At 44.4% G+C, this 22575-nt stretch overlaps 1 protein-coding gene across 3 annotated transcripts in view; it reads right to left on the bottom strand.

The window, feature by feature from the left end:
• Nucleotides 1-22575, bottom strand: part of glrbb (glycine receptor, beta b) — a 76855-nt gene that overhangs the window by 21018 nt on the left and 33262 nt on the right. For all 3 annotated transcript variants that reach the window (XM_061891825.1, XM_061891826.1, XM_061891824.1), the window contains exons 5-7: nucleotides 9395-9621; nucleotides 7649-7731; nucleotides 7439-7579 (exon numbers count right to left, since the gene is read on the bottom strand). In XM_061891825.1, coding sequence (XP_061747809.1) covers nucleotides 7439-7579; nucleotides 7649-7731; nucleotides 9395-9621 — 451 coding nt within the window. The remainder of the gene's footprint in view (nucleotides 1-7438; nucleotides 7580-7648; nucleotides 7732-9394; nucleotides 9622-22575) is intronic.

Genomic DNA, 22575 nt, shown 5'->3' with positions numbered 1-22575 from the left:
TTCCAGGCATGCTCATGCACAAAACCATTTCTGTGTGTGTGTGTGTGTGGGAGGACAAGTTCCCTGTTCCAACATTTTTCAAAAAGAGTTCAAGGGAACTATCCAGAAATGTCCACAGTGACAATAAAAAAGCTGCTGCCATTCCCGTACAATTATTTGTGTAAGACTAGATTTTGGGCAATGAAAAGCAGTCTCTGCAGCAGACCAGACAGGAAAAAGACACGCTTGCATAAACCTTCAGTGCATGGGTTACAAAAAGGTTGGGGAAGACTATCTGGGCTACGCATCGCCGTCTGGCCTGTATTGGGTTCTGTTTGTTTTTGTGGGTGTTGGTCCAAAGTGTGAGTCATACATGACCGGGAATATCTGGTGAGGTTTTTACTGCTCATAAGAGCCGCCTGTATCGCAGCTCAGGCACCGAGCGCTCCAGCACACAGGCAATCTTTGTGTCCAACCGTGTTGCCATGGCAACTTGATAAGAGGCTGACTCACAGCCAACGGTGCATCTCCAAAACAACATGGCTGGCAGTGAATTTTGACAGTGTAACATAGGGCTGGGCGATATATCGAACATACTCCATATATCGCGGGTTTGTCTCTGTGCGATATAGAAAATGACTATATGGTGATATTGGAGTATAAGTTCTCACACAGTTGCCTTTAGCAACGGGCATTACACTTCAGGCTCTTTGCACTCTTTCTCGTCTCTCCTTCTCAAAGACATAAAACAAGCGCACTTTCTTACATATACTGTCGCGTGGGCAACATCATACGCCCTCACCGAGCCGAGAGGTAGCGGCATGGGTAACATTAGCAGTGGCAGGTGGTGCGAGTGGTAATACGAGAGAGAGAAGGTGTGAATCTGGTAACAAATGGTGGAAGAAGAATTAATTCCCAAGAAAAAAAGCAGGGGGTCCATCGTCTGGTGGTGGTTTGGCTTCAAGCGGGAAGATGTAGAACAGACAACCGTCATATGTCAAATATGCGGCAAAAGCGTTCCTACGAAATGTAGCAGCACTACTAATTTGTAGCATCTTTTGAAAAGTCACCTGCGAGAGAATAAGGAGTGCTTGAAACTCCGCATGTCAACATCCCCGGCCGGTGCCACACCCACAAAATGCCAAAGCAACCAGCACTGACCCAATTGAGGCTGGTGTCTTCCGTTTCCACATCAACACCATATGGAAAAAAAACAGTCAACAACAGATGGAGATAACGTCCGCAGGAACCTACCACATAGCAAAGGACATACACGATTTGATTTCCTATTATGCAGCTCATTTTCATTTGACGGTTTTTGAAATATCTTGTGTGACATCATGCACAAAAGTGCACTTTATGGGTTTTTAACTATTGTAGTGACATTCTGTACAAAAAGTGCAATTTAATTTAGTGTTGTTTCGATATGTTATCTTAGTGACATCATGCACAAAAGTGCACTAATAGCTTGTTTTAAAATGTCTCTGACAATCTTGAACCTTCTGTTTGTGTCACTGCTTAATAAATGTTTAATAAATACACATTTGGTCAATTGACTTTGTTGTGATTTCCCTCTCTGCATGAAAGTTTAATAGTACCGTATTTTCCGCACTATAAGGCGCACCTAAAAACCTCAAATTTTCTCATAAGCTGATAGTGCGCCTTATAATCCTGTGCGCCTTATATATGGACCAATATTGAGCCACAACAGGTCTCACAACCACGGTAAGCAGCCGCCGGCTTCATTTCCCCCCGTAGGAGAAGAAGCGCGCGGTGCATGCTGGGATATATGACTGCGCCAGGTGTGCCGTTTTCATTTCCATTTGTGTGTTTACCTAAAGACCCCAAAATGGCTCCTATTGAGAGACATGATTTCAGGAAAGCAGGAATCGTCACTAAACTGCTAGACAACAAGTTGGACATGTGTTTTACTGAGGTGGCTAACTATGATGCGTGCAGTTTATCAAAGCAACAAACAAACAATCGGAAAATCCCCGTTACTGAGGAGGCTAACCATGATGCGTGCAGTTTATCAAAGCAACAATCAAACAATCGGAACATTCCTGTCGTATCAATTCCTAGATATGGTCGTAATTATACTGAATGCACTGGGCATAATAAACACAACATTATTAATATTGCTACTACGGATAATTTGATCAAAAATTCCCCTAAAACAGCCCACTACCTATAATAGAGGTTTTTTAAACATAAGATCATTGTCTCCCAAAACGTTGTTAGTTAATGATATCATCAGAGACAACAATCTTAACGTCATCGGTCTCAGCGAAACCTGGCTTAAACCAAACGACTTTTTTGCGCTAAATGAGGCATGTCCTCCTAACTTTACACATGCGCATATTGCCCGTCCGCTTAAAAGGGGTGGGGGGGTCGCACTAATATACAACGAAAACTTTAACCTTAGTCCTAACATAAATAATAAATATAAATCGTTTGAGGTGCTTACTATGAGGTCTGTCACACCGCTGCCTCTACACCTGGCTGTTATCTACCGCCCCCCAGGGCCCTGTTCGGACTTTATCAATGAATTCTCAGAGTTCGTTGCTGATCTAGTGACACACGCCGATAATATAATCATAATGGGGGACTTTAATATCCACATGAATACCCCATCGGACCCACCGTGCGTAGCGCTCCAGAGTATAATTGATAGCTGTGGTCTCACACAAATAATAAATGAACCCACGCATCGCAACGGTAATACGATAGACCTAGTGCTTGTCAGGGGTATCACCGCTTCCAAAGTTACGATACTCCCGTATACTAAAGTATTGTCCGATCATTACCTTATAAAATTCGAGGTTCAGACGCATGTTCGTCAAACTAATAATAATAATAACTGCTATAGCAGCCGCAACATTAATACGGCCACAACGACAACTCTTGCTGACCTACTGCCCTCGGTAATGGCACCATTCCCAAAGTATGTGGGCTCTATTGATAACCTCACTAACAACTTTAACGACGCCCTGCGCGAAACCATTGATAACATAGCACCGCTAAAGTTAAAAAAGGCTCCAAAAAAGCGCACCCCGTGGTTTACAGAAGAAACTAGAGCTCAGAAATTATTATGCAGAAAGCTGGAACGCAAATGGCGCACGACTAAACTTGAGGTGCACCATCAAGCATTTAGTGATGGTTTAATAACTTATAAACGCATGCTTACCTTAGCTAAAGCTAATTATTACTCAAATCTCATCCACCGTAATAAAAACGATCCTAAATTTTTGTTTAGTACGGTAGCATCGCTAACCCAACAAGGGACTCCTTCCAGTAGCTCCACCCACTCAGCTGATGACTTTATGCAATTCTTTAGTAAGAAAATTGAAGTCATTAGAAAGGAGATTAAAGACAATGCGTCCCAGCTACAACGGGGTTCTATTAACACTGACACGATTGTATATACGGCGGATACTGCCCTCCAAAATAGTTTCTCTCGTTTTGAGGAAATAACATTAGAGGAATTGTTACAACGTGTAAATGGAATAAAACAAACAACATGTTTACTTGACCCTCTTCCTGGGAAACTGATCAAGGAGCTCTTTGTATTATTAGGTCCATCAGTGCTAAATATTATAAACTTATCACTTTCCTCGGGCACTGTTCCCCTAGCATTCAAAAAAGCGGTTATTCATCCTCTTCTTAAAAGACCTAACCTCGATCCTGACCTCATGGTAAACTACCGACCGGTGTCTCACCTTCCCTTTATTTCAAAAATCCTCGAAAAAATTGTTGCGGAGCAGTTAAATGAACACTTAGCGTCTAACAATCTATGTGAAACCTTTCAATCCGGTTTCAGGGCAAATCACTCGACGGAGACAGCCCTCGCAAAAATGACTAATGATCTATTGCTAACGATGGATTCTGATGCGTCATCTATGTTGCTGCTCCTCGATCTTAGCGCTGCTTTCGATACCGTCGATCATAATATTTTATTAGAACGTATCAAAACACGAATCGGTATGTCAGACTTAGCCCTGTCTTGGTTTAACTCTTATCTTACTGATAGGATGCAGTGTGTCTCCCATAACAATGTGACCTCGGACTACGTTAAGGTAACGTGTGGAGTTCCCCAGGGTTCGGTCCTTGGCCCTGCACTCTTCAGCATCTACATGCTGCCGCTAGGTGACATCATACGCAAATACGGTGTTAGCTTTCACTGTTATGCTGATGACACCCAACTCTACATGCCCCTAAAGCTGACCAACACGCCGGATTGTAGTCAGCTGGAGGCGTGTCTTAATGAAATTAAACAATGGATGTCCGCTAACTTTTTGCAACTCAACGCCAAAAAAACGGAAATGCTGATTATCGGTCCTGCTAGACACCGAACTCTATTTAATAATACAACTCTAACATTTGACAACCAAACAATTAAACAAGGCGACACGGTAAAGAATCTGGGTATTATCTTCGACCCAACTCTCTCCTTTGAGGCACACATTAAAAGCGTTACTAAAACGGCCTTCTTTCATCTCCGTAATATCGCTAAAATTCGCTCCATTCTGTCCACTAAAGACGCTGAGATCATTATCCATGCGTTTGTTACGTCTCGCCTCGACTACTGTAACGTATTATTTTGGGGTCTCCCCATGTCTAGCATTAAAAGATTACAGTTGGTACAAAATGCGGCTGCTAGACTTTTGACAAGAACAAGAAAGTTTGATCACATTACGCCTGTACTGGCTCACCTGCACTGGCTTCCTGTGCACTTAAGATGTGACTTTAAGGTTTTACTACTTACGTATAAAATACTACACGGTCTAGCTCCATCCTATCTTGCCGATTGTATTGTACCATATGTCCCGGCAAGAAATCTGCGTTCAAAGGACTCCGGCTTGTTAGTGATTCCCAAAGCCCAAAAAAAGTCTGCGGGCTATAGAGCGTTTTCCGTTCGGGCTCCAGTACTCTGGAATGCCCTCCCGGTAACAGTTCGAGATGCTACCTCAGTAGAAGCATTTAAGTCTCACCTTAAAACTCATTTGTATACTGTAGCCTTTAAATAGACTCCCTTTTTAGACCAGTTGATCTGCTGTTTCTTTTCTTTTTCTTCTATGTCCCACTCTCCCCTGTGGAGGGGGTCCGGTCCGATCCGGTGGCCATGTACTGCTTGCCTGTGTATCGGCTGGGGACATCTCTGCGCTGCTGATCCGCCTCCGCTTGGGATGGTTTCCTGGTGGCTCCGCTGTGAACGGGACTCTCTCTGCTGAGTTGGACCCGCTTTGGACTGGACTCTTGCGACTGTGTTGGATTGGATCCATTGTGGATTGAACTTTCACAGTATCATGTTAGACCCGCTCGACATCCATTGCTTTCCTCCTCTCTAAGGTTCTCATAGTCATTGTCACCGACGTCCCACTAGGTCATTATTGTCACCGATGTCCCACTGGGTGTGAGTTTTCCTTGCCCTTATGTGGGCCTACCGAGGATGTCGTGGTGGTTTGTGCAGCCCTTTGAGACACTAGTGATTTAGGGCTATATAAGTAAACATTGATTGATTGATTGACAACAGCGGCGACACTGACTCCATTAACCACGTCTCAAAGGATAATGTCACACAACACAATAAACATGTAAAGCTCACTTTATTAAGTTATTTCTCATCCACGAATCCCTCAAATTCTTCTTCAGTGTTCGAATTAAACGTGCCATAAGATGTCTCGCAACTACGGTAATCAGCCGTCTACCTTATTTTCCCCCGTAGAAGAAAAAGCGTGCTTCTTTTTCTACGGTAAGCAGCCGCCAACTTCCTGTTCCCTCGTAGGAGAAGAAGCGCGTGGTGCATGCTGGGATATATGACTGCGGTAGGCGTGCCTTTTCTGTGTGTTTATGTTTGCCCCCCAAAATGTCTCCTATTAAGAGACACGCTTACGACGCAGAGTTTAAAGTCAAGATGATCAGTCACACAGTAGAAGACGGGAATAGAGCAGCAGCGAGAGAATTGAACATTAACAGCAGCGACACTGACTCCTTTAATGACGACTTGGACGAGACGGAGCCGGGCATGTTGGATGCCGTATTCCCCCAACTGTTTGATTCCAACACTGAAGAAGAAGAATTTGAGGGATTGTTGGATGAGGAATAACTTAATGGATCGAGCTTTACATGTTTATTTTGTGTGTTGTGTTGTGTGACATTATCCTTTGAGCAACGTTGTCTTTTTGATATATTATTACTTTGCACTATTTCCAGTGTTACTATATTGTGATTGCACTAACCTTTGATTTACCGTAACAGTATCAGACTGATTTTTACCTGTTTATTGAATCTGGGAAAATAATAAAAGAGCTGTTTATTCATTTTGGGAGTGAACAGAGTTGTCAGAACGCTGGTTTGTAATCTATTAATAAAGTTTGACTGACCTATCTGACTGTTTTATTGACATTCCCTTTAGCGCAGCTCCATTTAAAGCAGGGGTAGGGAACTTATGGCTCGTGAGCCAGATGTGGCTCTTTTGATGACTGCATCCGGCTCTCGGATAAATCTGAGCTGACATTGCTTGAAACGATAAGTAATGACTAATTCCACTTGTAATCACAGTGGTAAAAATAACGTTCAAAATATTATACATTCTCATGCTTTTTTATGTTCAAGAATTTGCATCAAGGGTAAGAAGTTATTTATTTATTATCTTTTAGCCCTCCTGAGGGTTCTTCAGGCCACCAAGCACGGACATGCGAGCCTGTTTCAGGGTTACAATATTGTTTTATTTTTCAATAAATCTCTCAGTTGCTTTCCAGCAATTGTATTTTTCTCTTGCGTTCTTGCTCTGGCTCCAGCCCCAACCTGGTCTCTCCTCCTGGCTGCTGCTTATAACAGAGTGACAGGTGATTAGATAACAGGGCCCAGGTGGGCCTTCTGCGCACCTGTCGCTGATTTTGAGGCCGGTCCTGGCACACCCTGCTTTGCTGCAGGCCCGCAGGCCACGCCCCCTCCACAGTTAGCTTCAGAATAACAATGTTATTACAAAGAATAAGAGACCTATTATAATCTAGAAATATTGGTCTTACTTAGTGTTAAAAAATATATTATATGGCTCTTACGGAAATATATTTTAAAACATTTGGCTTCTTGGCTCTCTCAGCCCAAAAGGTTCCCGACCCCTGATCTAAAGGATGCATAACGTAACCCCAGCTCCTACAGTAGCGTCAATTCTATGCGCCTTATATATGAACCCAGTTTTAAAATAGGCCTTTCATTGAAGATGCGCCTTATAATGCGGTGCGCCTTATAGTGCGGAAAACACGGTAGCATATATGAATACAATATGAAGAAGGAAGTTTGAATGTAGACACATAGAATCATCATACTGCTGTGATTATATGCATCAAATGTTCATTCAAGGCTTAGGCCAAATATCCAGATATATATGTTGTGTATCGTGACATGGCCTAAAACAATCCAGATGTTAATAAAAGGCCATATCGCCCAGCCCTACCAGTTCCAGAGTAGAATTTGGTGCAGTTGCCGTAGTCGATGTCTTCTTGTCTGATGTCAAACTGGGGTAGAGCGATGGCGTCCATCTGTACGGGGTCTCCTGTTTGCCACATGAACTGCAGGTCGTCCGTGGTGTAGCCGACTGCAGGACACAGCATTGTCTTACAAACACAGATACCCAAGCAACTTTTAAATATTCACACAGACTCACAGCTTTCAAGTTGCATTTTGCACCTCTGGGTGTCCATGGGGAACAATGTCAGGTCCAGAGGACAAGACAGGGTGACGGACAACCTGGGAGGGGAAGACATCAGCGCTATATTAAAGGGCGGATTTTATTATCATCTCATTTCCGCCTGCACAGGGACTCATTTGTGAAAGAATAATAGGGAGCATATTCTACGTCTGCAGCAGAGAAACACAAATAGGAGAATACACTCACACATCATCACAATGTCTCTCTGCACACTTCTGGGAAATGACCTCACTACCCGGTTGCCGGTACTTTCGGATGTTGCTGGTACTTTTAGCGCTCCAGTGCAGTACAGTAAAGTCACTGGACACTTCATTAGGTACACCTGCAGAGGGTCTAATTTACAAACCCCAAAAGCAGTGAAGTGGTCACGTTGTGTAAATGGTAAATAAAAAGAGAATACAACAAATACTTTTCAACTAATATTCAATTGAATAGACTGCAAAGACAAGATATTTCATCTTCACACTGAGTAACTTCATTTATTTTTGCAAATAATCATAACTTAGCAAAAAGTTGTCACAGGGGCATTTTTACCAGCGTGTTACATGGCCTTTCCTTTTAACAACACTTTTGCTTGGGGAACTGAGGAGACACATTTTTGAAGTTTTTCAGGTGGAATTATTTCCCATTCTTGCTTGATGCACAGCTTAAGTTGATCAACAGTCCGGGGGTCTCCCTTGTGGTATTTTAGGCTTCATATTGCACCACACATTTTTAATGGGAGACAGGTCTGGACTACAGGCAGGCCAGTCTAGTACCCGCACTCTTTTACTTTGAAGCCGCGCTGTTGTAACACATGCAGAATGTGACTTGGCATTGTTTTGCTGAAATAAGCAGGGGCGTCCATGAAAAATTATGTTGCTCCAAAATCTGTATGTAAAGCTAACAAATACAGTAAAACATGTCGCTTGGCAACAGACATGGCCTTTTAAACATTACACAAACAGGCTAAAGTAACACATTAATTACTTTCCTTTGTAATTAATTACATGCTTTAAAAAGTAATACATTAGTAATTAAATACCTTTTTTGGTTAAATAATATTTTGAATCAATTACTTTTTTAAAGTCATGGTAGTAACTGTACTGTGGTGTTGAGTTTAAACTAAAACAGTTTGTTTACAATACATATATATTGCATACCGCGATACAACCTAAACATACCGGAATATCAGTTATGGTCCATATTGCCGAGCCATAATGTTTAGTGTTTGCTGTTGAAAGAAAAATACGAATGTTGTGAACAAAATATGTAAATATTACATTATATTATGAATGTTACTACATTACAGCATGTATATAAAACGATGATGGAGGCTTTTGGATGTTTTTTGAAGGCCTTTATAGGCGGATTAGAGCGCCCCCTATTGGCTCCATTGATAGCTGACTTTTGCTCGCTTTAATTTATGGGTTAGAATGCATTAAACAAATAAAAACATATGTGCCTGTCTCATGAAAGGATTGTCTCAAGGTTTCTCATTATCATCCGATTGGGTTTGAGTTTTTTCTTGCCCTGATGTGGGATCTGAGCCCAGGATGTCGTTGTGGCTTGTGCAGCCCTTTGAGACACTCGTGATTTAGGGCTATATAAGTAAACTTTGATTGATTCATTGATTGATTGATGACTGAAAAAAAAAAAAATTGCAGTTCCCCTTTAAGCATGTTCACACTTTCCTAGCTAGTGTCGTTGAAATGTGCGCACCTCATACTGATGAGCACGTCGCCGTTCCGGAAGATGAAGAGGAGGATGTTCTCCTGCGTGACGTCGTGGAAATTTGCGCTCTTCTCGTTGGCGAAGAACAGGTCGGGCTTCCAGAGGCAGCCGAACATCTTGGGGTCGACGGTGAGCGAGTCGGACTTGAAGTCCGTGGGCAGCTTGAGCCTGGGGTCGTTCCAGCGCTGTCGCAGGAAGATGTTGACTCTGTAGTCCTGTGAAGGTCAGAAGCAGCACAAGGTTACTGTCCTCCCTCGCTCCAAGGCCACCTTCGTTCACACTGCAGGGTCGGATCGCCAATCCGGAACTTTTTTTGTCCAATCCAAACTTGTTATGTGCCCGTTTACATTGCAGAAAACAAATGTGATGACTAATGTGAATGCAAACTGACCCACATGATGTCATGATGCTGTAAATGGTTTCAACTCCGGTCGGCCTCAGTCCTGGAGAATTTGTGGCAATTTCAAGGATATTGTGCAATCAAAGTCTACATTTTCTGAACCAAAGTATTGTGCATAAAAGATTAATAATAGGACAAGTATTTTGGCTCTGGCAGTTACACCGGATCATTTGCGTGGATGTCTGCTTGAAGAGTGTGTCATGTGAGTTCCAACAAGGTATGGAGTCAGGGGTCTTGCTCATGATTGCTTGAAAAGAGAACAGTGTGTGCATATGAACAATGTAGAATCAGATAAAGAGATTGTAACACACGGAGTACCCCAAAGTTCTGTTCTCGGACCAAAAATTGTTTTTTATTGTATATTAATGATATCTGTAAAGTCTTTAAAAAACTCAACTCTATGGTCTTTGCTGATGATACGAGCCTGTACTGTTTAGCAAGACCTTGGCCAGCTCCTAGAGGTCGTAGGGCAGTGGTTCTCAAATGGGGGTACGCGCACCCATGGGGGTATTTGAAGGTATGCCAAGGGGTACGTGAGATTTTTTTAAAATATTTTAAAATAGCAACATTTCAAAAATCCTCTATAAATATATTTATTGAATACTTCAACAAAATATGAATGTAAGTTCATAAAGTGTGAAAAGAAATACAACAATGCAATATTCAGTGTTGACAGCTAGATTTTCTATGGACATGTTCCATAAATATTGATGTTAAAGATTTATTTTTTTGTGAAGAAATGTTTAGAAGTAAGTTGATGAATCCAGATGGATCTCTATTACAATCCCCAAAGAGGACACTTTAACTTGATGATTACTTCTATGTGGAGAAATCTGCATTTATCATTGAATCATTTATTTATTTTTAGTTTTTAGTAATTTTTATACCTTTTTTTCCAAATAGTTGAAGAAAGACCACTACAAATTAGCAATATTTTGCACTGTTATACAATTTAATAAATCAGAAACTGATGACATAGTGCTGTATTTTACCTCTTTATCTCTTTTTTTCAACAAAAAAATTGCTTTGATCTGATTAGGGGGTACTTGAATTAAAAAAAAATGTTCACAGGGGGTACATCACCGAAAAAAGTTTGAGAACCACTGTCGTAGAGAGTGAACTTGTCACACCTGGGTGAAGTCTTGTCTGGGTTTCGTCTGGTTTCATGTTTTTTCATTTCCTGTTTTATTTTGAAATGCTGACTCTGCCTCTCGGTTCAGATCACTTGCTTTTCCTCCTGTTTCACTGGTCTGACGTCCTTCCTGATTGCCTGATTGTGCCCACCTGTGTCACCCTCCCTCATGTGTATAAATGTCTCGCCCTCCTCATGTCCTGTGCCAGAGTGTTTCGTATCTTTTGTGCGTACCGCCAGCGTTCCATGTCCACAGTCATTGCCACGTTTTCGTACCCTTTTGATCCACGGGACTTTATTTGTTTGTAAACCTTTTTGTCAGGTAAGATTAGCTTCTTAGCATTGCCTCAGTTGGAGCGCTTTTTGTTGTATTTTGCATTTGGTATTCTTAGCACCTTTTTTCCCTCCGCTGCTGGAGCGTTTTGAGTTTATTGAGATTTTTGTTAGTTTAGAGGTTAGGTAAGCTCTTTTTTCATAGCCTGTTTAGTTTCTCCCCTTTTGGACCCTTTCCCTTATCCAAATAAATATATTTTCTTAAAATCCTGCATCTGTGTTCAGAGTCCTGTTCTGGCCGTGACAGAACTCCACATCCTAAGGCAATGGTTTGATGTGAAGTGAAGTGAATTACATTTATATAGCGCTTTTCTCAAAGTGACTCAAAGCGCTTTACATTGTGAAACCCAATATCTAAGATACATTTTTAAACCAGTGAGGGTGGCACTGGGAGCAGGTGGGTAAAGTGTCTTGCCCAAGGACACAACGGCAGTGACTAGGATGGCAGAAGCGGGGATCAAACCTGCAACCCTCAAGTTGCTGGCACGGCCGCTCTACCAACCGAGCTATACCACCCCATGCCAATAAACTATCAATCAACCTAAATATCGTATTTTTCGGATTATAAGTCCACTAGGTGCATCGGGTTATTAGGCGCAATGTTGAGTTTTGAGAGAAAACAATTATTTTAAGTGCGCCTTATAGTCCGGAAAATACGGTACATCTTGCTTGGAGTAGACGGCGGCACAAAAAGTACAGGGACGGCGTGGCGCAGTGGGAGAGTGGCCGTGCGCAACCCGAGGGTCCCTGGTTCAATCTCCACCAAGTACCAACCTCGTCACGTCCGTTGTGTCCTGAGCAAGTCACTTCACCCTTGCTCCTGATGGGTGCTGGTTAGCGCCTTGCATGGCAGCTCCCTCCATCAGTGTGTGAATGACCCCAGAAAGAATAGTCTCCACTGCGGTGTAGACTAATGGGGATCCTTAATAAACTAAATAAATAAACTAAATAAATGTGTGTGCGAATGGGTAAATGTGGAAGTAGTGTCAAAGCGCTTTGAGTACTTTGAAGGTAGAAAAGCGCTATAAAAGTACAACCCATTTATCATTTATTTATATGGATTGGCTCCAAAATATGGAAGAAACAAGTCCACAATTGCAACAATTATCGTGTATATGCTTGCTGACTCTGCCGAAAGACTTAAATATCTCTGCAAGGACGGAGAGCAAGTTGAAGACAAGGTTGGAAAGATGTTGCTGGTGCAGCTAAATGAGAAGCAGCCAGGCGGCGATAGCATTTCCGACGCTATCATTTAAGAGAAGGCTCGCCGTTTACATGGTGACTTTGTGTCCAGAAGTAACCATGCTGAATCCCAGCACGGCAGAAGGATTAAGGCCAGTAGCGGGTGTTTGGACAAGTTTAAAAAGAGGATCCGTCACTCACAGCCTCGGCTGCTCAGCCAAAGCTGCTTCCTCAACGTGGGTTTTATCCGCCGAGGGGACTTCCTACCTATCCGTGATTGGAAGAAGATGCTAGAGGGGACACAAGCCGATGGAGGACCGCATCACACTGCTGGTTTGTGGCTGGAAGATGATGCTGCGCTTCTTTACCACTCCCTGGCTGTCCGACAAATGCCACAGATGTTCAATAAACAAAAGAGGAAATTCATTGCATCTCGTGTATTATTGTAGCAACATGTTTGGCCGCATTTTGAAGTGCGCCGTAGGGACCTTTGTGTGTGAGCGGATGCATTGACATTTAAGCTGGCTGTTGTTGTGATGTTTTGTTAAAAAAAAAAAGAGATTGTTGAGCCTTTACCTGCTTTTTATCTTATTTTGATACATATACAGTATATATACATTATATTTAGGGGTGTAACGGTACGTGGATTCGTATTAAACCGTTTCGGTCCGGGAGTTTCGGTCGGTTCAGAGGTGTACCGAACGAGTTTCCACACGGACATATTAGTTAGCGTACCGCACGTTGTGTAAACAATACACAGACGGCATGCTAGCAACAACCAGGCTACGAAAAACTGACCATAACTCCTCTTTTCACCGGATTTGTCCTCTTTTGCGGGGCTGTCCGGGTGGAGTTTCTTAAATGCCTCAAATATCCGGCATTTTAAGTTAGGGTTGCGTGTATTTTCAATGAACGTTCGGGGTTAAGAAGGGGTTAAAACAAAACAAATTGTAAGGGAGGGGCAGAGACAGAGAGAGCGAGAGAGTTATGATAAACGTGCATGCGTCACCAGGCTCTGCTTTATACCCATAGATTTATCACATTTGATTTTTTATTATCTATAGCAGGGGTGTCAAAAGTGTGCCCCGGAAGCCATTCTCGGCCCACAGCTAATGTTTTAAAGGCCCACGTCACATTCTAAAAATACTATTAAAATAAACAAAAGTGAAATAAAAAAGCTAAAAGGCTAAATGTAATTTAGAAAAAGTTGCAATGTTGACTAATAAAACAAAGCTGTTTTTTTTTTCAAATTGTCATTGTTCAAAACATAATATTGAATCAAAATCAATATTATTATGAATAATTGACCTATCCAAGGTTCCCATTACTTCACATCAGATATTCCACTAAGAACAATATTTTTGGTGGCAGATTTTGCAAATTTGGTAAATAAACAACCAAAAAATATATATTTTGTTGTTTTCTTACTGTACTGAAAATTAACCGAACTGGGACCTCTAAACCGAGGTAAGTACCGAACCGAAATGTTTGTGTACCGTTACACCCCTAACTATTGTGTCTACAAAGTGTGCATTTTTTAAAATATAAATAGGGACGTTTGTTGAGGCTAGAACCAACTATTCATGTCTACATTGTTTCTTATACGGAAAGCTGTTTCACTATACCAGGCGTCGGAACCCAAAACGTTGAAAGAGCCATATTGGACCAAAAATACAAAAAACGAATCTAAATTAAAAGCCATATTTAAGTCTTATAATGAAGACAACACATGATGTATTGTACGTGTCTATGCTAGCTAGAATAGCCTACAATCAACCCGACTATGTGTCTTCGTTGACAGAAATGTTGGAAAGTAATATTTATTCTACATATTTTTACAACAGTAAAAAACCATTAGTACATCAGAGGCTACTCAGAAAGTGAGATAACGCCTGCAAATGACTGGCTTTTAATGGTCAAAGGTATAGATGTCCGTGTCCCAGTTAAGGCTGTCTTTTTTTTAATAGATTTAGAACAATCTTTGGCAAGCAGGGTAATCTTTTGCTGAGGTCTGGAACAACATGGCACACAAACAAAGAAATGCAGCCATTTTTACATAAACATAATATGTCATGAGACAGGCAAAACTAAATTATATACAAAAAGGATAAAAGTAAAGTTAATTAAATGGGCTAAAATATACCTACAAACAGGGCATAATGATGCAATGTCTACATACATCGAGCCTAAATAGCATGTTAGCATTGATTAGCACTCCAACAAGTCAATGACATCAACAAAGCACATCTTTGTGCATTCACGCACGGTATAAAACTTTTGGTGGACAAAATGAGACAAGAAAGAAATATGTAAACAAACTGTTACATCACAGTCTACACTATGGTGAGTTCAAGAACCTCCAAAATGAGTAGGACAAAAGGATGTTGACCAGATGGTGTCATCAGTGAAGCATACACGCACACACACACACACACACACACACACACACACACACACACACATTAAACAGTGGTAGTTGTAACCTTTGGGAAGGTTTGTGTCATCTTTGTCCTCAAAATAAAAACATACCGTATTTTTCTGACTATAAGTCGCAGTTCTTTTTTATATTTTGGCCAGGGTTGCGACTTATACTCAGGAGCGACTTATGTGTGATTAACACATTACCGGAAAATATCAAATAATATTATTTAGCTCATTCACGAAAGAGACTAGACCAGGGGTCGGCAACCCGCGACTCCGGAGCCGCATGCGGCTCTTTGGCAACTCTGATGTGGCTCAGCTGCACAATCGCCAACCCCCCAGATTGTTGCGGGGAGATTCCGGAATTCAATGCCTCTCCCGGACATCAACCGGAGTCAACGTTCTCCAATTTTCACTCGGACTACAATATTAAGGGCGTGCCGTGATGATATTACTCTTAACGTCCTCTTGGACGTCATCGTGCCCGCCATTTACGGAATGCTATTTGCGTCCTATTGATCATCATCACGCCCGCCATTCACGGAATGCTATTTGCGTGCCGACCGGACACATGCATTTCGCTGCTTCTATCGGCACATGTATGAGATTGCAAGGCATACTGGGTGACACAGAGTACACTGACGGTTGTGATACAAACAACTTTAACACTCCTACTAATATGCGCCACATTGTGAACCCACACAAAAGAAGAATGACAAACACATTTCGGGAGAAAATCCTCACAGTAACACAACATAAACGCAACACAACAAATACCCAGAATCCTTTGCATTCATGAAGACCTTGACTATGTTATACACCCCGCGAGCACCAATCCCCCCCCCTCCCTCCCTCCCTGCGTGGTTGAGGTGGGCGGGGTTTGGTGCTCGCGGGGTGTATAACAGTCAGGATGTGTCATGGATGCAAAGGATTCTGAGTATTTGTTGTGTTAAGTTTATGTTGTGTTACTGTGAGGATTTTCTCCCGAAATGTGTTTGTCATTCTTCTTTTGTGTGGGTTCAAAATGTGGCGCATATTAGTAGGAATGTTAAAGTTGTTTATATCACAACTGTCAGCGTAATCTGTGTCACCCAGTATGCCTTCCAGTCGTGTGCGTGCATCTGCGGAAGTCTCTCACAACATGTTGCTGGACTGGCAAGCAGTTTGTACATGTTGTAGAAGGTGTTTAAGGCAATGGCTTCATAGCTCGCCCTTATTCTTGTCATCTGGGTGACCACCAGCAGATATTGGCGAGAATCGTTGCGGCTCCCATTGTCTTCCTCATTTTGGGAAACGGGTCGAAATGGCCCTTTGAGTGGTAAAGGTTGCCGACCCCTGGACTAGACGTATAAGATTTCATGGGATTTATGGATTAGGAGTGAGAGATAGTTTGGTAAAGATATAGCATGTTCTATATGTTATAGTTATTTGAATGACTCTTACCATAATATGTTAGGTTAACATAGCAGTTGCTTATTTATGCCTCATATAACCTACACTTATTCAGCCTGTTGTTCACTAGTCTTTATTTATTTTAAATTGCCTTTCAAATGTCTATTCTTGGTGTTGGATTTTATCAAATACATTTCTCCCATAAATGCGACTTATACTCCAGTGCGACTTATAGATGTTTTTTTCCTTCTTTGTTATGCATTTTCGGCAGGTGCGACTTATACTCCGAAAAATATGGTAATTCTTCATACTTTGTAAGCACAATTACTTTGAACAAGCTCTTAAAGTGGATCATATCAGTACAATGTTTAACTTCTTTACTTCATTCATTCCATCATTTAATTCCACATACTGATATGCTAAAGGTTCTTAGTGTTGTTCGTGCATACAAATGTTTTAAATTAGATGTTCCTCTAAGGTTATATTTCTCCTCTTTAGATGAGAAGACTTGTTGTACATTCTTTGGTAGTTTGCTTTGTGCATCATTTCAGATGTCTGCAATTTTACCAAAACATCAAACTTTAATATTTTTGACTGAATAAAACAAGTGTTTGTATGTTCTCGAGTTCAAACCCGAGTGGTGTTTTGTTATTGGACTTTTGTGCTCGTCACAGTTTGTCGATAACAAACACCATGTTCAAACATAAGGGTGTCCATATGTGCACTTGGCACCAGGACACCCTAGGCCGCAGTTCCATGATCGACTTTGTAGTTGTGTCATCGGATTTGCGGCCTCATGTTTTGGACACTCGGGTGAAGAGAGGGGCGGAGCTTTCTACCGATCACCACCTGGTGGTGAGTTGGCTGCGATGGTGGGGGAGGATGCCGGACAGACCTGGCAGGCCCAAGCGCATTGTGAGGGTCTGCTGGGAACGTCTGGCAGAGTCTCCTGTCAGAGAGAGTTTCAATTCACACCTCCGGGAGAACTTTGAACATGTCACGAGGGAGGTGCGGGACATTGAGTCCGAGTGGACCATGTTCCGAACCTCTATTGTCGAGGCGGCTGATTGGAGCTGTGGCCGCAAGGTTGTTGGTGCCTGTCGTGGCGGTAATCCCAGAACCCGTTGGTGGACACCAGCAGTGAGGGATGCCGTCAAGCTGAAGAAGGAGTCCTATCGGGTCCTTTTGGCTCATAGGACTCCGGAGGCAGTGGACGGGTACCGACGGGCCAAGCGGTGTGCAGCTTTAGCGGTCGCGGAGGCAAAAACTCGGACATGGGAAGAGTTCGGGGAAGCCATGGAAAACGACTTCCGGACGGCTTCGAAGCGATTCTGGACCACCATACGGCGCCTCAGGAAGGGGAAGCAGTGCACTATCAACACCGTGTATGGTGCGGATGGTGTTCTGCTGACTTCGACTGCGGATGTTGTGGATCGGTGGAGGGAATACTTCGAAGACCTCCTCAATCCCACCAACACGTCTTTCTTTGAGGAAGCGGTGCCTGGGGAATCTGTAGTGGACTCTCCTATTTCTGGGGCTGAGGTCGCTGAGGTAGTTAAAAAGCTCCTCGGCGGCAAGGCCCCGGGGGTGGATGAGATCCGCCCGGAGTTCCTTAAGGCTCTGGATGCTGTGGGGCTGTCTTGGTTGACAAGACTCTGCAGCATCGCGTGGACATCGGGGGCGGTACCTCTGGATTGGCAGACCGGGGTGGTGGTTCCTCTCTTTAAGAAGGGGGACCGGAGGGTGTGTTCCAACTATCGTGGGATCACACTCCTCAGCCTTCCCGGTAAGGTTTATTCAGGTGTACTGGAGAGGAGGCTTCGCCGGATAGTCGAACCTCGGATTCAGGAGGAACAGTGTGGTTTTCGTCCTGGTCGTGGAACTGTGGACCAGCTCTATACTCTCGGCAGGGTTCTTGAGGGTGCATGGGAGTTTGCCCAACCAGTCTACATGTGCTTTGTGGACTTGGAGAAGGCATTCGACCGTGTCCCTCGGGAAGTCCTGTGGGGAGTGCTCAGAGAGTATGGGGTATCGGAATGTCTTATTGTGGCAGTCCGCTCCCTGTATGATCAGTGTCAGAGCTTGGTCCGCATTGCTGGCAGTAAGTCGGACACGTTTCCAGTGAAGGTTGGACTCCGCCAAGGCTGTCCTTTGTCACCGATTCTGTTCATAACTTTTATGGACAGAATTTCTAGGCGCAGTCAAGGCGTTGAGGGGTTCCGGTTTGGTGGCCACGGGATTAGGTCTCTGCTTTTTGCAGATGATGTAGTCCTGATGGCTTCATCTGGCCGGGATCTTCAGCTCTCACTGGATCGGTTCGCAGCCGAGTGTGAAGCGACCGGAATGAGAATCAGCACCTCCAAGTCCGAGTCCATGGTTCTCGCCCGGAAAAGGGTGGAGTGCCATCTCCGGGTTGGGGAGGAGACCCTGCCCCAAGTGGAGGAGTTCAAGTACCTAGGAGTCTTGTTCACGAGTGGGGGAAGAGTGGATCGTGAGATCGACAGGCGGATCGGTGCGGCGTCTTCAGTAATGCGGACGTTGTATCGATCCGTTGTGGTGAAGAAGGAGCTGAGCCGGAAGGCAAAGCTCTCAATTTACCGGTCGATCTACGTTCCCATCCTCACCTATGGTCATGAGCTTTGGGTCATGACCGAAAGGATAAGATCACGGGTACAAGCGGCCGAAATGAGTTTCCTCCGCCGGGTGGCGGGGCTCTCCCTTAGAGATAGGGTGAGAAGCTCTGCCATCCGGGAGGAACTCAACGTAAAGCCGCTGCTCCTCCACATCGAGAGGAGCCAGATGAGGTGGTTCGGGCATCTGGTCAAGATGCCACCCGAACGCCTCCCTAGGGATGTGTTTAGGGCACGTCCAGCTGGTAGGAGGCCACGGGGAAGACCCAGGACACGTTGGAAAGACTATGTCTCCCGGCTGGCCTGGGAACGCCTCGGGATCCCCCGGGAAGAGCTAGACGAAGTGGCTGGAGATAGGGAAGTCTGGGCTTCCCTGCTTAGGCTGCTGCCCCCGCGACCCGACCTCGGATAAGCGGAAGATGATGGATGGATGGATGGATGGAGTTCAAACCCCGGCCGAGTCATACCAAAGACTATAAAGCATCAATTGAGGTTTAAATCACCATAAATGATTCCCGGGCATGGCACCGCTGCTGCCCACTGCTCCCCTCACCTCCCAGGGGGTGATCAAGGGGATGGGTCAAATGCAGAGGACACATTTCACCACACCTAGTGTGTGTGTGACAATCATTACTACTTTAACTTTAACTATATCCAACATTATGTATCAGTCTAATTGATCTTTTTTGTAACACGGTTAACGAATGGAGCGCACATTTGTAGTGATTTCCCCATTTTTCTGCACAGTACCTCAGATATGTAACACTAGTGAGCAGTAGAGAATATGAAGTGATTTCATATTTATCTTTATTCATTATTGAAATGTTTTTTTGCCATCTTATGTTGTATATTTTGTATATGAGATTTCCAGTTCATTTCATCATCTACTAATACTCCCCAAAAATCTGGTTTATTTGACCTTTTCAATGTCTACTCCGTCTATTTGTATTTGTGCCTGATGCTCTTTTCTACTGTTACCAAATAGCATTATTTTAGTTTTACTGAGATTTATAGATAGTCTGTTTTCATCAAACCATCTTTTTAATTTGTTCATTTCTTCTGTTATTATTTGTATTATCTCTCCTGTATGTTCTCTCCTTCACAACGAGCTGGACTGTCTTGGTTCCGTCCTTGTTTCTTCCCGCTGCGAGCCAGGACGACTACCTGGGGGAATGAACACGGGTCCTCTGCAAATGTTTGGGCCGTCAGAACCGTGGCACACTGATCAAAGGTGACAAGAGTTGTAAACACAAGGGCTCTGCTTAAAGCTCTCGAGGCAGTTTGGCTCTCTGGTGGAAGCAGAAGTGAGTATTGTGCAATGGATGACTGTTGCCTGACAATCGCTGATAGGGAACCATTAAACCCAAAGCAAACTATAAAACAAGAAGAAGCTTGTCTTGTTAGGTCTCGCTTGTAAATCCCCGGGTGGCATTACCGTCTTTTGTGGAAAAAGAATATGTTTGGATCTGCCTCGACCTCACTTAGACGTTACGCTAAACCGTTTCAAAGTCAATTGTTTGATGTGTGGGGCAATAAGTACATCAAGTCGGATCAGATCTTGAAAGAGATGTTGTCATTTCTTAACAATCCACTCGAGGGGCTGCTCTGCTGGCTTGTGTCTTATTCGACACACCTTTCTGCTGTGGAACTGAATCTTTTCTTTGGCTGCACATCAAGCCACGCTCTCCCCTCTGCAGGGATTTAAGGCAGCCAGCAAATCTCCCATTGAGGGGCTGTAAAACGTGGAGGAAAAAAATGCAAACAACTGCCACAGTTTATAACGTCGAATTAGTCATCCTGCAGGCGAAAAATAGATGTGCAAACGACAGCGGATATGAGGTGGGGCTGGGTGATGTAGAGGGGGCGAGTGAGTGACACGCCACTGCCCACACAGGCAAAGTCTGAGGACGCCTAATCTCTCATTACAACTTTTTTGTCCAAATGTGATGCTCATTCACTCCTTTGACTGCAATTATTCAGGATCATAAAAGGTCTAAGCCAACCCAAAGGGATACATTTTATTACAGGTTCTAATTAGATCCAAATTCGAGAGCCGCATTAGAAAAAACATGCTGTACCTTTGAAAAAGAGGATAATGTTCAGTGTGCATCAGAGAGGTATGAACATACAAACACAACTAAAGTGTTTTGTTGAATCAATACCTCTCAGACAGTCATTCAAAATCATTTTTCACAAAGCTATTGAGTCCATCCATCCATTTTCTACTGCTTGTCCCTTTTGGGGTTGCGGGGGGGTCGCTGGAGCCTATCTCAGCTGCATTCGGGCGGAAGGCGGCGTACACCCTGGACAAGTCACCACCTCATTGCAGGGCCAACACAGGAAGACAGACAACATTCGCACACTAGGGACCATTTAGTGTTGCCAATCAACCTATCCCCAGGTGCATGTCTTTGGAGGTGGGAGGGGCCTATCCCCAGGTGCATGTCTTTGGAGGTGGGAGGGGCCTATCCCCAGGTGCATGTCTTTGGAGGTGGGAGGGGCCTATCCCCAGGTGCATGTCTTTGGGGGTTGAAGGGGCCTATCCCCAGGTGCATGTCTTTGGGGGTTGAAGGGGCCTATCCCCAGGTGCATGTCTATGGAGGTGGGAGGGGCCTATCCCCAGGTGCATGTCTATGGAGGTGGGAGGGGCCTATCCCCAGGTGCATGTCTTTGGAGGTGGGAGGGGCCTATCCCCAGGTACATGTCTTTGGGGGTTGAAGGGGCCTATCCCCAGGTGCATGTCTTTGGAGGTGGGAGGGGCCTATCCCCATGTGCATGTCTATGGAGGTGGGAGGGGCCTATCCCCAGGTGCATGTCTTTGGGGGTGGGAGGGGCCTATCCCTATGTGCATGTCTTTGGAGGTGGGAAGGGCCTATCCCCAGGTGCATGTCTTTGGATGTGGGAGGGGCCTATCCCCAGGTGCATGGCTATGGAGGTGGGAGGGGCCTATCCCCAGGTGCATGTCTTTGGAGGTGGGAGGGGCCTATCCCCAGGTGCATGGCTATGGAGGTGGGAGGGGCCTATCCCCAGGTGCATGTCTTTGGAGGTGGGAGGGGCCTATCCCCAGGTGCATGTCTTTGGGGGTGGAAGGGGCCTATCCCCAGGTGCATGTCTTTGGAGGTGGGAGGGGCCTACCCCCAGGTGCATGTCTATGGAGGTGGGAGGGGCCTATCGCCAGGTGCATGTCTTTGGGGGTGGGAAGGGCCTATCCCCAGGTGCATATCTTTGGAGGTGGGAGGGGCCTATCCCCAGGTGCATCACTTTGGGTGTGGGAGGGGCATATCCCCAGGTGCGTGTCTATGGAGGTGGGAGGGGCCTATCCCCAGGTGCATGTCTTTGGGGGTGGGAGGGGCCTATCCCTATGTGCATGTCTTTGGAGGTGGGAAGGGCCTATCCCCAGGTGCATGTCTTTGGAGGTGGGAGGGGCCTATCCCCAGGTGCATATCTTTGGGGGTGGGAGGGGCCTATCCCCAGGTGCATGTCTTTGGAGGTGGGAAGGGCCTATCCCCAGGTGCATGTCTTTGGGGTTTGAAGGGGCCTATCCCCAGGTGCATGTCTTTGGGGGTGGGAGGGGCCTATCCCCAGGTGCATGTCTTTGGAGGTGGGAAGGGCCTACCCCCAGGTGCATGTCTTTGGGGTTTGAAGGGGCCTATCCCTAGGTGCATGTCTTTGGAGGTGG

The sequence above is a fragment of the Nerophis ophidion genome, linkage group LG29 (genome assembly GCF_033978795.1).
Source record: "Nerophis ophidion isolate RoL-2023_Sa linkage group LG29, RoL_Noph_v1.0, whole genome shotgun sequence".
NCBI lineage: Eukaryota > Metazoa > Chordata > Actinopteri > Syngnathiformes > Syngnathidae > Nerophis > Nerophis ophidion.
This window is presented reverse-complemented; position numbering and strand designations above follow the sequence as displayed.